Genomic DNA, 15,890 nt, shown 5'->3' on the forward strand with positions numbered 1-15,890 from the left:
GGAGTCTGTTGTCTGTTGGTTTAAGAATTTATGACTAAGTTTACTTACATACGACATAATGATCCAAGATTTTCAAATCATAAGCATAATGTATCTGCTTGTTAGTTTGGGTCAAGTAATTGGCATTAAATCCCCTTCCTGATGTCTGATCCTTCTGATATTTGGAACACACTCTCAATATGACCATACAATATAAGCCCATTAAAACCTTAACATATTTTTTTTATGTATTACTTGTTATCGATATGGCCAGGAATGATGTTTTTCTTGTAACTAGATCTTGTTACCTGGTAGGTACAGTGCACGGTGCATAACAAATTAATTGTAATCTTAACGAGCTGCACTCAGTTATGCTCTCGCGATAACAGAGGTCATTGAACTTTATTTTAACAGCCTCCTTACTGACCGCGCTACTTAGCTCATACGCGTAGAAACCATACATTTCACCGTTTTTGTGCGAAAGTCAACCTTATTACTAAAGCAATATCGGTGGTAATTAATTAAAGGAATAGTTGAACTATAAATGTACAGGTTTATTTATAAAGACTAGTGGTCGCCTAGTGGTCGAAATTCGACCATATACGATTTAATTTACAATACCACTTAACATACGTTCAAGGATAATTTTTATTTAACGAATTGCTATTAGTTTTGTAAAATTCAAATTAATATATTCCGGCGCATCATGAATAACCAAACCTCCTTCAATTAGAAACCTCTTTTCATATGAGACGTGAGAATACCATCGCAATGTCTATTGATTTTGACGTTTTGTCAAATACGATCAGATACTATGCATGTGTGTGTAATGTTTTATTTATTGATTTAATGTACTTTAGAAGCATTATTTTTAAAAAATATTAACGTTCCGCAATTCTCCTACACATAAACTATAAGTGTACCAAATTTTATGCTCCAACGTCCGCGCAATTTTCGTAAAAACTGTTACAAAGTTTTTGCTTCACGTATTAATATATAGATAATTGCCTATTTAGATCCTTATCTTAATTATTTCTAAGATCTTTATTGTAAACCACGCCCCTTAGGACTGACTGATGATATATTATTGTAGGTATGTCATTTTGTTATTGAATAACTTCATTATGTTATGAGAGGCGGTTTGTTCTGAAGAGAAATACCTAATCATTTGCCTGCAAATATAATAAATAGTCAGTAGTCACATGTCTCTCACGTGAAAACAAAAAGAGCAGAACTATATTTTGTAGTGGGCAATAAAAGTATAAATGACGAATCGACTGAGCAGCAAGCTTCATTGAAGGATCGACAGAAAGATTAAATTCACCCCTATTTCGTCGTTCCCCTCGCAAGACTTAACTGGCTCCAAGAGGTCTACAAGTGACTGTTGATATTTGCATTCATTTGTACTGATACGTCAAAATATATGATCAATCACGATACACTTTGATTAGAATTTTTAAAATCACGTGAAAAGGCATTATTAACATGAAAAACTTACTTCCGTCAGTATCCATTGTCTTTTTAATATATTTTAAGGCTTTAAAGAATATTGTAAGTTACAACGCATGTATAGATGGTTTTCGGCCATGGTACCTAATACCTACCAAATTCTTAGCACATATATAAGAGTATGTTATGAATGGAGTACCACCCGACTAAATTACAGCCTTCAAGTGTGCAGTCACCTACATCGGAGCATCACATGTGGCATCATAGCGTGCACACTAGTTACTCTACCTGTATATTATCAATGCTACGTGCTCGTATCCTGTGTTATTACTATGCTGCTTACATTGCAGGCCGTCACGCGATGTCACTAACTGACAAAACGTGCTTCTTTAGCGTGTTTGAGTAATACTTTAGATATTGATTGCTAGGTGCTGTTGTTAGGGTAATCTTAGAGGTCTTACACACGAGCGGCGTGTTGCCAACGCCCCAACAGCAGAGGTGACTTGAGCCGTCGAGACGTCGGCGGCAACAGTCGACCTACAGCAACACTTGCAATTGTAGCGTCGATAGCTTGCAGCTGTGGCTTCGTTGCAGTTGAAATGTCTACGGCTGCTGTTGATGCGTCAACACAGTTACGTCTGCTGTTGGCAACATGGCGCTCGTGTGTAAGAGCTTTTAGAGTTTTGGATCAAAGATTGTATGTTCTACGTGCTGTAGTCTGGTTAGAAAGAAAGTTTTTAACATAACATTGTCATGAGCGTTCATGAGTTTTTCGTTGTGTTACTCACCAAGGCAAAATCCTACCCAATCCCCAATCCTCAAATCCCATAAAAGCCTCGTATGTAACTTTTCTGGTGTTGGCGATGCCGATCGCAACCATCTGTATACTCGTTTGTGTAAAAGCTCATATCTTCTTATTAGTAGAATTTCTTATACATAGTTTGCTGTACGCGTATCTACTGCTGTCGATTACTGAATGGTTTCCTAACAGGAATAAGTTGTTTTTCGCCATATATTTTCTTCAAAGAAGTTAGGTATGTCATTAGTGCCTTTTATTTAATAGAAGGAAAATTCATACGTTGCATTTGTTTACCACAATACACTACAAAACAAGAATCCTTATACATGAGCACATAACGTATTAGGTATTTATTGAATATAAATGCTTTAAATAGGTAATGACGATGTTTTTCACTAATTAAATATCTAACCAGCCGTGGCTATAAATGTTTGCTTTTTCCTCCTACATACTTAGTACCTAATAAGCTTCTGAACCTATAACCTGAGTGAAATAAAATTATATAATAATGAAGTAAGACTTGTATAACGCTCTCTCTGTAAGATGTTACGAAAATTTCTTTCCATGAAGTCGAATTACCTATGTATAATTTAATTAAAATTGATAGATACTCATAACTCCTCAAGTTTCTGTCATCTAATTACCATTTTCTCTGTTGTTTCAGATACTGAGCACACCGGACAATAAACGATACATTGCCGCGGCAATAAGCAAAAACAAGACTGATTTTGAGTAGTTTCACACATAACTTTCGATGTATAGATAACAAGAAGCCGGGATAAGGCAAAATGTTTAAGTTATTAGGAGGGTTAAGTGTCTACTTCAAGTACCAGCCTATTAGGACTGATAATGCAGTGTTCAGGCTGCACAATGTGTTCACGACAGTGTTGTTACTCACGTGTTCCATGATCATTACCGCGACGCAGTATGTCGGGCAACCCATCCAGTGCATCGTCAGTGGCCTGCCCACAAATGTGGTCAATACATTCTGCTGGATTACGTCCACCTTCACCATGCCTGATGCTTTCGCCAGAGAGGTGAGTTATATTTACTTCTTTCTATAGTATACTTTAGAAAAATTGTTTAAACGCTATTGAAGAACTTTACTCTAGGTAACCCTTGCAAAGTTTGTTGCATATAGTCATGATCTTTAACTCAAGTTCCAAAGTAACCACAATCTACTACATACTTGCTGAACTCCTGTCATCCTTTGCTTAGCTTACTGAAGCTATTTAGAATTGGCAACGTGCCGCATTAACTTCATAACAGCTCAGATTCAGTCTACCACTTGAGTTGGAGGGCTCTCAGCTTAATTGGCACTCTTTCCTTCAGTTTGAAGAGGCTACATCGTAAGTGTAGTACTCCCCTTACTAGCCGAATGTTTCGATATGTTTGTTCAATGTGTCTACCAACTAATGGCTTTTTCGAGAAATTACATACATACATATCGTCACGCCTTTAATCTCCGAAGGGGTAGGCAGAGGTGCACATTATGACACATAATGCCACTGTACAATGTACATTTCACAATTTATGTTGTAAGTCGCATGTAATAGGTGGTGACCATATTGCCTTATACAATATGGTCACCGGACACATTTCCAGACTCCGTGCTACTATTGAGAAATTTTCGAAATTCCGAAAAAAGCCCAGCAATACTTCGCTCGACCCGGGAATCGAACCCGAGACCCCTTGCCCGGCAGTCGCATTTGCAAACAGTTGGCCAACGAGGCAGTTTTCGAGAAATTAAAATTGTAAAAGTTAGTTTGAAACTTCGATTTGCCATTTAGTGCAAAATTCTTGCAGTTCAAAGCTCCCGTTCTTCTGAATGGGGAATATTATGTCAACCACAAGTAACATTATGTCGTAATATCAGGACAGTGGTCGGCCTCCCATGTAGGTGTCAGTGCACGTCTACCCCGAATTAATTACAATGGTAACATTTGTAACACAATATTGGCCGCCCGCCAGCACCTCCGCGAATCAGGTGTCGCTTCCGATTTCTTTGTCGCTTCCATACGGACGGTGTATCGCTGGCTTTATCTCTTATCCAAAGAATCTTTTGTGTGTTCATCTGATGACATACATACTACTTACAGATGTATTTTTATATGTTTTTTTATGGTGTAGTCGAGTCGTCGTACATGTATCAAAGTCAAAAGTCAAAGTCAAAATTATTTATTTCAATTAGACCAGGAAGGCACTTTTGAACGTCAAAGAACGTCATTATAATGGTTGGTTTTTTGACCAGGATTACTATTATTTTATTGTTACTTTCGTGAGACATACTAAATAAGGAATAATATTGATGTAATTATATCTGCGAGGTGGTCTTCTAATTAAGTCTGACTCTGTATTTTCGAATCTTGTTAAAGTTTATGTTCATTATGTTAATAAACAAATACTGTAGTAAAGCTATCAAAACTATATCTACATCAGTAGGTTAATGTACCTGCAGCTTTATGTACACATACGTAAAAACAATCAGTCGTATATCATGAAGTAATAACTGATTTTACTTAATAAAGTGCCATGTAAATTATTTGGTTAATGGGGTATATTAGTAAGTTTAAGGGGGTCAAGTTAATACATTTGCTTTTGAATGAGGCATTTAATTGAATTTATGTTCTATTCAATGAACTTTAAGGTAGAATTTTGCAATAGTTATATCTCCTACTTGTTTTACCAAATGTCCTATTGCTGGGATCCTATCAGAAACATCTTCTGATATATACGGTGTTTACCCATATGTCATGTAGATTTGATGCAGTAGTTTTATTTATAACGTACGCTCAATACTATAATATGTAGTATCTGCTACTACATCTCCATTAGAGCGCAAATCACCGTCCATTACAGCATTAGTCGGGTTGGTGCCGTCAATTGCGCGTGCGCAGATCCTCGCAACTACGCGTTTCCTCTCTTGTGTTAAGCTGATTGGGTACGCGTAACTTAGGGCTGGTGAAATGACAGGCAGAGATTTTTATAGATCGATTTAATATGGTGGTGCTGGGTCTGGATGTCTTCAAGCTAAATTCTTTTTGTAATAGCAATTTAGCAATAGATCGGTTAGGTAATTTTAGTTCTAATTTTCCCGTGTTAAAGTTTCATAGTTAACATAAACGATACTTTTGGTACTTCTGATAGATGAATGTAACCTAATAAAAGATGAAACTAAAAATTAAACAAACCTTAAATATATAGGTTAGGTACATAATAAAGACTGCTATTATCTCATATCTAGAGTTGATCGCAGTAACTGTCAGACTAGAAACAATAATTTTTTGTAATAAATAGGTTTATTGTTATTTGTTATTTAATTGATAGTTTAAAAATGAGGACAGTTATTTATAAAACAATTGAAATAATTACATAAATGGGATGATAAAAATAAGTTACGTGCACAAAAAATGTGTGAGATAACTATTGCAGCTACAGAGAGGAATGGAAGGAGGGTAGGGAGGCATTTGCCCTGCAGTGGGACGATCATGGCTGAAAACAAAATCAACTATTGCAGCTACCACTTCACATTCCCATAATTCCACTTTAATTTTAAAGTAGACAGAAGAGCTACTTCTTTCTACTTACATCTTTGTATGCACAACAGTGTAAACATCACCACTAATGTGTTTGATCCAGATTTCTAATTAAAATCGTATTTATGATGCAAATCATTTACGTTTAATTGTTTTTTGATGCGTGTTAATCCGTTTATGTGTTATTAAAATTATATGCGACTGATTTTTTATATTAGTTTTACTGGTCGTATGAATTAATAAATCCGAAATATTAAGTGGCAATTTGTGGTAATTGCTTCTAAAAGAAAAACTTTGTACCAGTTGCAAGAACCATTCGATACGGACATCATTCCGATAATCTTAAGAATTCTTCTTCAGGGATTTTTTTATGTCAACGGATGCAAGTTAGAGTATTGGATATATGTAATTAGAATACTTGGCTGACTGCTAAAATTTCTTGTAAAATAAAAAACAAAACAGGCAGGATATGAAAATGGCGGGATGAACTCGACGCCTATGAAAAGGATTGGCAACATAAAGCTCTGAATAGAGACGAGTGGAAGGAGGGTAGGGAGGCCTTTGCCCTGCAGTGGGACGACCATGGCTGAAAATAAAATAAAATAAATAAATATGAAAAGAAAAATTAGGGCATCCCTAAAAGTGAGTAGAGATTCGCGCACGGCACACAATCGCACCGTCAATTCGTGCCAGATGATGGGCGTGTACTGTGTGTTAAGGTCAGCGGCCACTTGTCTCCCGCGCATTGTTACCCACTGCGACACACTCATCAATTACCATTGTGCGTATTCAGACCGAGTTATTATTTCGATTGTATGATATGGCCTGATATATGGCGTATCTACTGTAGACTATAGATCCTAAATTACAAGAACGGTTTTGGGGGATTGTGTAGCGGGCTTGTCTCATTAAAAAAAAACTGTATTGATACTTTTTTCGAAGACCTTAGTTTTTTGAGCAGAAGAACTAGGGAGTATGGGAGTCTTACCTTACTAAAACCCCGGCCACCATCGGCACTTAGTTTTGATAGATAGCTGAAAAGTGTAGACTATTTTAGTGTCTTTAAAATCGAATAATCTATAAGCTCCACGTATTGCGATGTTTTCATGTAGATGTAATCTATATTGAAATTCTAATAAATATATTGAAATTCATGTTATTCTGATGGGGTAAACAGAAACATGATCTGAAACTACGTTCAATAATGCATGAAGGCTTATTTATCATTGAACCCTATTTCTGTCTGATTTCATGATTTAATTCGAGGACTTTACTATTGTTCACACTTCATTTAAATTTATTCACGTGGGATCGGGTAAAGTATAATGACATAGAAGTTGGAGAAATATTGTCTGTCTTATGGAAAATCTGGTAGTCATTATTCAAAGTACCCCAGAAGACACAAACAAGTATAAATGGAAATTTATTACCAAAATAATAGAATTTATTTATTGATTCAAATCACACGAACCGAATGTTTGATTTCCATGAGACCAATTTCGATTTTCCATAAAATTTTATATTTGATGGTTCGATTTCAGTAGTTATTGAAATTTAGATTTATCTAAATCGTTTATTTTCCTTACATTATGTATTATCTAGCAAGATTTGAGTGTTTATGTTGGTTCCATATTATGTTTAGTTCAGTTTACTAGCGACTTCTATGAATAAATTCCCATAACATGTATGTATTTCAATCAGGAAGGGTTGGTCAGATGGCATATAATATTTATTTTATTCTGATTTGTTTCCATCAAATTGCAAGCGTAATGGCTTTGACTTTAATAGGGTTTAACAGATTTATTTGCTTATGACTACTGTAGGATTTATTTTTTCATGTAAGTCAAATAACGCCATTAATTAAATGTTAAGTGTCGCACTCAGAGACATTCAGTGATTACTTAAACTATTCCTTAGTAAAGGTTTTGTTCTGAAAACAATTGCTAAGCACTGGTTCAGTTACTTATGTTAAATGACTCTGAGTGTGGTGGTAAGTGAAAAATACAAATATGCACTACTGGAGGTAAACCTCTTCTGTGGCGCCACGACATACGTTCCTATCGAATCCAGCTGCCTTTTTTAAGGTTGTCAGTGTATCAGGCTGGTGATAAAAATTTGTTCGTAATGATAACTTTCTTATGCGTATGTTTGGTTGCAGGTTGGCAAGGAGGTGGCGCACCCTGGTATAGCGAATGAGTACGACAGCACACAAGAGAAGAAGTACTACACGTACTACCAATGGGTGTGCTTCGTGCTATTCTTCCAGGTGAGTTTATATTTTCATTCAGAGGGCTTAGTACGAGTTTGTTATACGTTTAACGAGTTACGAAAGCCCTCTGATTGGTTGGTTCATTGGAGTAGCCCAATCAGAGCGCTGTTTGTCATTAACGAGTCGATTATGTTAAACGCAAATCAAAGTCGTATTAAACCTTTAGAACATAAATTGGTGTTTTAATAAAACGTCAAGCGGTCCATGAAATAAATGAAATACTAAAGGAAAAATAATAAAAAATACTAAAAAAATAAAATAAATGAAATTAATCATCTTATTTCAACCGTTGTTAATACCAGATTCAAACGATTATTTCTTTTACTAATCAAACCTTGGTTATGTGTATTACTTGGCTGAGGTCACTATTATGCCTCCTAATTAGGAAATCTCACATGCCTCTTATGTATAGAAGTCCAACAACAATGTCCATAATTTTAAAAATAAAATATAAATGACTCTAAGTAAAACAGTTCTTAAGATAAAAATACATTAACGACAGACATGTCTAGGATTGCGTAATGTCGGTAATGTTAATGTGACCGAGGCCGTAAGGTCAATGGTTACAAATATACAAACTACAGTCATTAACGTAGTGTCCCATTGTTTTAGATTAAGATATTAACGGGTAATGGCGACACCTCTTACTTAGGTGTTGTTATTATTAATTACATACTAAAGTAATAAAGTAATTATTAGGATTGTTTATCATTTTGTTCAAATTGTAACAGATGTAGAATTGTAGTACTTAAAGCATAGAAGGACAACAATTGGGTCACAGGGTCATGCACAAGATTTTTAGACATATTTTGACTTCTATTCTTTTTCTATGGTATAACGAGCATGGTAGCAATCGCCGCCGCCCATGGACACTTGAAACACCAGAGGCGTTACACTGCGTTGCCGGCCTTTTGGGGATTAGGAATTTAAGGGTGGTTGGGGAATCGCGAATTGCGAAGGAAGATAATTGGGCCTCCGGTAACCTCACTCACACAACGAAACACAACGCAAGTGTTGTTTCTCGTCGGTTTTCTGTGAGGCCGTGGTATCAATCCGGTCGAGCCGGCCCATTCGTGCTGAAGCATAACTCTCCCTCACTTAAATGTAAATGAAACAAAGTGACAGTACTAGGATATTTTCAGTAATAGGTTTAAAGTCTGAATGACGACGGTATCAACTAAGAAGTCCTCGACATACGAGACGACAATAAAATAAAATAGTTAAAGGAAGTACTTACTTGTGTAGTTATGTCTTGACTAATGTACCTAATCATTAGTTCGCACCTTGGCGTGTTTGTAAACATTTAGTTTGTTGCAATGACGTCATTATATTGTTATAGTCAGCTAATCTTATTCGGACTGAATAAACAGATATATAAGTATGTATGTTAAGAGTAGATAAACTGATTTTATATTTCGTCATGTTGTGTCATTTTAATCCTTATTGGTAAGTAAATAATAGCTACTTCAAAGATTTGCTCAATAGTAGATGGGAAGCTGATGAAATATCTTGTAATCAATTTGAAGAAGTTAAAGTGATCACTGATGCGTATATTTAAAAATCTATTGTTACGTTACCGTTACAAATATTCGAAGGTCAATATCATCGATTCTTATAAAACACGATAAAAATATTATGAAATACATTTGGGTGCGTCACTACTTAATTTTGGAATAGGGGGGTTCACCTGAAGTGACATATGGTCACATTGAACATGATTCATGTGGCATAGGAAATACTCCCCATAAAGAATCAAGGTCGTTGAAGGTCAGGGCTTACTTCTGACATCTGGTAAGCCATATCTTGTTCTTATCACTTCTTTAAGAAGAGGATATCCTAATCCATAAAGATTTCGCTGACTACTTGCTTATTTATTGGAAAACCACAAGTCCTTATCAAGAAAAGGTCTTATTCATTGTCTCGGTCATTAAAACTGTTTTAATTACTTATCAATAATTCATTTGCCACTTAATACTTAATTGTCCGTCTCTTGTATATTTTCATACAATCGAACGCATAACATTACGCTTAGATTAGTCATTTAATCCTTGATCCGTGATTCACACAATAAAAATAGTAATGGCTTGTTTTATATTTATTTTATGACTAACTTTCTCTTGAACTGTTACTTTGTTTCTTTTTTATCCAAGGTGACAAGTCACGCTTGAATAATAGTTTTCTTAGTAATGAAACTACCTTTTTACATTTATTCAAGAAAGATGCGCATGCGCAACCGTTGCAAAAATTCTACTTTTACGGAAGAAATTGGACACAAACCTGTTTATCACTTTATTAACGTGTTAAAATCAAGTTTTGATTAGCAACCAAACCAGAGTAAGGCCTATGACCGGTTGACCTACTGGCTGAGTTTATACCGAGTCACCCAAATATGGGTAGACTGTCCATAAAGTTACTAATAGCTTAATCACGATTCAATGGAATGTCCTCGAACAGTCTGTCTCGTAACGGTACCATGGAAGACTAGTGTCCTGACTTGGTGACACTTGGCTATCCTCGCTCCATTATAAAGGAAAATTACTACCTGGCGTTTATGAGATGATGCAACTGTAGGCAAGGCAACTGATAGATTGTGAAGGTGATGACAATGTAGTTCGGTAATTAAATGGTATTGGATCTTGTCTTATTGTTGGATCCGGAATTTTCTGTAGGCTAGTAGGAAATATTTCCTGCCGCGAGGTAAACTATGTATGCTGTCTTTGTCTCAAGAGTTAGTATTAAACTGTACTGGACTTTGGATAGACGGCAAGTAAATTCAACCTTATACTTTTACAATAAAGTAGCTAATCTATTAACGAAATTTTGATTATAGAGGTGGGTTGATATGCGTAACGTTCTTGGAACCATTGAGTATAACTGTTCTCGGCAGGTGTGACAATCGATGCCGTTTACAGATGCGCGTGCGCACTGTGCGCTGTATGCTGTCTGATAGCCATTGTGCACTGTGGAATGACAATAAAGTCCCTCTTATTCATATGTGTTTTGACTATTGTAAGAATGACTGATCTGTTCTATTTAATTATCTAATATACTAATAGAAATAGGTTGTATATGTTTGTTTTCGAAAATCGTATTACCTGTGTAGTGCTTGTGCACTTTTGTTATTTTATATACTGTTGATCATCAAGTAGCATAATGCCATTGTAAACAGAGGCGTAAAAGACAGTCAATGTCATATTCCATTTTAAAATTCTATGCACCAGATCCATGGTGGTACATATTTCATAACGATGATAAAATGATAATAATAATGTTGTAAAATCACGAATCGTCCGATTCTTCTCACCTACACACCGTGACGCATCATGACAATCATTGCGAGATCACTGCACTAACATGCGTGGGAACTGACGTTTTATGGGTACGCCAAATATGAAACCCTGTCTCGTTGGTCGACCGCTCGCAAACTACCGGAGAAGGCTTCGCTTCGGTCAAAGTGTTATTGGCATTTTTGGTCGGAGCTGCGGACAACGTAACAAGTTGCCGGGGCTCCGGACAGTAGGAGAAGGAACGGGGTGGTTTTTAGTTAGTAAGAGTCTGACACTCCCTGGCGGGAAAAGTTATTGGATGATTTTACCCTGTAAAAAAAAAATTAACCATTGATATGTTATATTAATGTTAAATACTGTCTGTGCCTGCGACATTGTCATCATGATTTATTTTATGAGAACCGAAGCATTACTAATAAATCTATCTTTATCCTAAACTGTATCCATTCAGCAATTTAGCATGATAGTAGAAAACATCCATCAATCAATTCCCCATTTACAGAATTAGCATAGATAGTGACGTTTCATGTCAATTGAAACATCAAATACTGAAAGTATGTTTACTGCCAGACGTGTCTAAACGAATCGTGACCGACTTATTTATAGGGTGTTGCACTTTCGTACTGTATTTACTATGGGTGATAATTAATGAATCATTTCGTCTACGTTATTGTATGAAAAGTAGTTCTTTCTCCAGCGTGACCTTCCTCGAGAATAGGACTGTTAGATGATGCATGAAAATAGTTTCAAGCCTTTATTAATGTGGTGGCATTGATGGACATACCCTAACATAAAATGACCAATAAAAAGTAAGATACCTTCTTTTTGAAGTCTTCATTTTAAGTATTTTTGAAATATGAAACACATTTTCTTCATCATCATATCAGTCATAAGACCTCAACTGCTGAACATAGGCCTCTCCCAAAGACTTCCAGATAGGCCGGTAGAAACACATTTTAATCTAGTGTAATGTTTCAGGCGATAATGTGCTACACGCCGAAGTTCCTATGGGACGCGTTCGAGGGTGGTCTGCTGAGGACCATCGTCATGGGGCTGAACATCGGCATCTGCCACCCTGAGGAGAAAGAGAAGAAGAAGGATGCCATCATTGACTACCTCATGCGGTATGAGCGGGTATGTAGTACAATAATTATTATAACTTTTTTTTATATTTCGGTTGTAAGGTCCAGGTGTTGTTTTTGTCCTAGCTGATTTAGGACGCTCTTTTGTGTTATTTCGATTTCATACTCGTAATCTGTTATTTTGATCATTTGAGTGATTCTCCGTTAAAAAAAGTTACTGCGTTTCGATGATCTTGAGTTTAATACGAAATCGGAAATTAATGCCAAAATTTTATTTTATCCACTACACAAACATGACTTATTAACCTTATTTAATCACCAAGATAATACTTGCTTGATCTCTACTTTAAATATTTATTGATATAGCTCATTACTACTTAAATATAATTTAAATCTCAAATTAATTATGCAAAATTGTTGCCCTTCAATGACCTTATAGGCCTTCTTAGTTCAATGACATCACCGTGATCGCTTTGTTCAAACTTTAAACTTATGCGCATGCGCACATTGCGCAATAACTGTGCGGATCAAAGTACAGGACGACCACGTTCAAGGATGTTAAGTCTAAACTATGAACGTGCAGACACAAGCAGATCAACCTCCCCGTTTCCTTTATTATATTATAAACTTTATTGTTTTGAAATAAAGTCGAGAATCCGGTAAAAACATTAAAGGAGTGGTGTAGGTGGACCTGCGTGTGCGATCATATACCTTCCTATTCCTTGTATTTCTAGTTTCTAGGAATTGAAACCATTGTAGTAATTTGTTTTGCTATAAAACTGAGTCACGGTTTAATTCTGTTTCTGTGATGAATATTAATATTCTCATAATATTCTAATGTAATATTAAAACATGACGAGACATTTTTCGGTAACCGGACAGTAACTTCAGTAATCCTTGTAACATTTGATATAAATGAAAGGCTAGTTATTAGGTATCATTGAAGAATTTGTTTATTACTTATTCGAAACAAACATAACTCTGGAATCACTGTATAAATAGAGCCCCACCAAAATTCGTTGCGTAGTTTTAAAGATCAAAATATACACAGTGACAGACAGCGGAAAGCGACATTGTTTTATACTATGTAGTAATTAATATGTGAGTTAAATCTGCCACTCGTGGAGTACTTATAGAGGTAATAAGTGACGCAAAAACCATACGGAAGTAGTAACAATGACGTTGCTATTTTATTCATTTAATCTACTACAGCCACGGCTACTCATTCAGACAATGGACGTCTAAAATTAGACGTTTATGTACGCAGTCTTTTAATAAAAATATCAGTATTATATAAAGTGTGGGTCTCAGTCTCATTTTAGTAGGATCCCAAGAACTTAAGTGTGTAATATTGAAGTCTCTACTTTCTTTTGGGAGTTCTTAACATTTAAAACGTGTTTAGTATAAGGTAAGAGTCCACAGGCTCGCATCGTACGCATCGCCCGCATCGTAGGCGACGGATTTTAGTTTGCCTTGTATAGAAACTCAGACGTCTACTGATCCGCGGACGGACCGCATCATCGGCAATGCCCACATGCGATGCGTACAGCTGATGTCATACGGAATGCGTACGATACGGGCTTGTGGACGCCTACCTTAAGTCTTCTGTCCAGCTCTTTGGTAAATATTAGACGTGAAGTCATGTATTAAATATTATTTTTAAAACAATGACAATACGAAAGATTTGAATAAAACATTTCAAGGACTTCAAAATATAAAACCTGCCATTCAGTAGCCGATTAATATTCACTAGCAACGGCTTCTGTCCGCCTCTGGGAACTGAACCTTGTTCCCGTCAGTCCGTGTTCTGTATTCACAATGCATTCCCGACTCGTGATTGGCATTCGACGAGCGAGCGATGCGCGTGAGTCGCTTGGGACTTTCTTATACTCCTTGTGGGGTATAGGTCTTATAGGAATTTAGGAATAAAGTTATATTTCATGGAAGCTATAAGAAATGGTGATTTGTTGGCTGCTAACCTGGTTGAAGAACGATGTAATATCTCACGCCTTTGGTTCGCCGAAGAATGTACGTATGTTATGAATCCTTAATAGGGGAACAAATGTATTGCAATACATTGAGGAAGGTTCCAGAATGCGTGCCTTAATAAGATTTTTGAAAGTAGAAAAACCTATTCCATAATGATTTGCTAGAAGCCTAATAATCGAATTAGTGTCATTCGCATCACGTAGGAGCTATAATATCCGAAAATTAAATACGGTTTTAATTCCACAAAGATGCCGTCTAGACGAGTCATTAAATTAGTCACCGCCATATTTACATACAAGTTTACTACTAAATATATTTTGGGTGACATGTTTTATTCATTTCAACGTGCATGCTAATGAGCTTGACCTAAATAGTAACGTTTACAAGTACTGTTAGCAGACATTTGGTTTCCTTATACCCATACATACAAATCTAGTTATTTTGACCGTAAGTGTTAATTTCTGGAGGTTTTCTTGTAACTGCATTACGTGTTTTATTCCCGGAAGATGTCTGATATACAAAATATGGAGCGAATCCTGCAATGTAGGAGTACACTTCTCAATTATGTTTTTCTTCTGAGTCATTGAATTTGAAACAGACTAATTATATTTGGTTTCATTCGGTCCATATTTATCTTAGTTTTGTCTTTGTACTCTAAACCTTCTACTTAACCTCCCTATTAAATAAACTACACATTCCTTTAGATTTCAAATTAAAACAAAAACAAAGAATGTTTCCAAAATATAATCCTCTCAAAAAAATCTGACTGATTTCCAGATTGAATTCCTGAATGAATGATTTCCTCTCAATACAATTTCTTATTGAACCCTTTCTCCCCGTGACAATTAAATTAGTTTGCCAGTTACGGGTTATTGTGTGTTCCTTGTCGCTTTCTTGCCCGCAATGGACCGTGACGTGCCTCGAGATCGTGACACTCGATCAGACCAGCGACAAACCGATTCAACCAATTTTTTCTAAGCGGTCATTGCCCATACCCCGTTCATTGCTCGTTGTTACGCAATGTCTACCTTCACTGTCTTCTATACATTGATGGCAACCTTCTTATCATTAGACACCGCTTCAAAGTTACCCAGCAATGGTTAACGTACATTTTTTTTTGCGCTAGATACCATCTCCGAAGTTACTTTTCCGGTTTGAGTTATGTACTTGGCTATAAAGCGCTTGAGTTGCAAGCTTGTCATTTCTTTGTGTGAAGCTCGGAAGCTTGGCTAATGGAATTATGGGATTAATTTACCATCTACCATCTAGTGGCTGCTTTCTTGCTGGCTTCCACAGCATACATTCATACAGAATCGTATTTTCCTTAGACTACAGTTTATTTGCATTCGGAAATCTTCGCACCGGTAAAGTAGGCTACTAAGTCTATTAATTCTGCAAACCAGTCTGTGCTCAAATGAATATGTAATACAATTTCTTGGTAACCGATTTCCTGTTGTTAATTATAAATAACAAGTACCTAAGTTATAAAACCTCAATATA

At 36.2% G+C, this 15,890-nt stretch overlaps 1 protein-coding gene across 4 annotated transcripts in view; it reads left to right on the forward strand.

Moving 5' to 3' along the window:
• LOC118262452 (innexin inx1) overlaps positions 1–15,890 on the forward strand; it is a 51,503-nt gene that overhangs the window by 18,395 nt on the left and 17,218 nt on the right. For 3 of the 4 annotated variants that reach the window (XM_035573813.2, XM_050697816.1, XM_050697814.1), the window contains exons 2-4: positions 2,892–3,264; positions 7,922–8,029; positions 12,298–12,453. In XM_035573813.2, the coding sequence (XP_035429706.1) occupies positions 3,016–3,264; positions 7,922–8,029; positions 12,298–12,453 (513 nt within the window). In that variant the 5' untranslated portion in view covers positions 2,892–3,015. Of the gene's footprint in view, positions 1–2,683; positions 2,741–2,891; positions 3,265–7,921; positions 8,030–12,297; positions 12,454–15,890 lie in introns of those variants that run through there. The other variant, XM_050697815.1, reaches the window with a different exon arrangement.

The sequence above is a fragment of the Spodoptera frugiperda genome, chromosome 12 (genome assembly GCF_023101765.2).
Source record: "Spodoptera frugiperda isolate SF20-4 chromosome 12, AGI-APGP_CSIRO_Sfru_2.0, whole genome shotgun sequence".
In the NCBI taxonomy this organism is placed as follows: Eukaryota; Metazoa; Arthropoda; class Insecta; order Lepidoptera; family Noctuidae; genus Spodoptera; species Spodoptera frugiperda.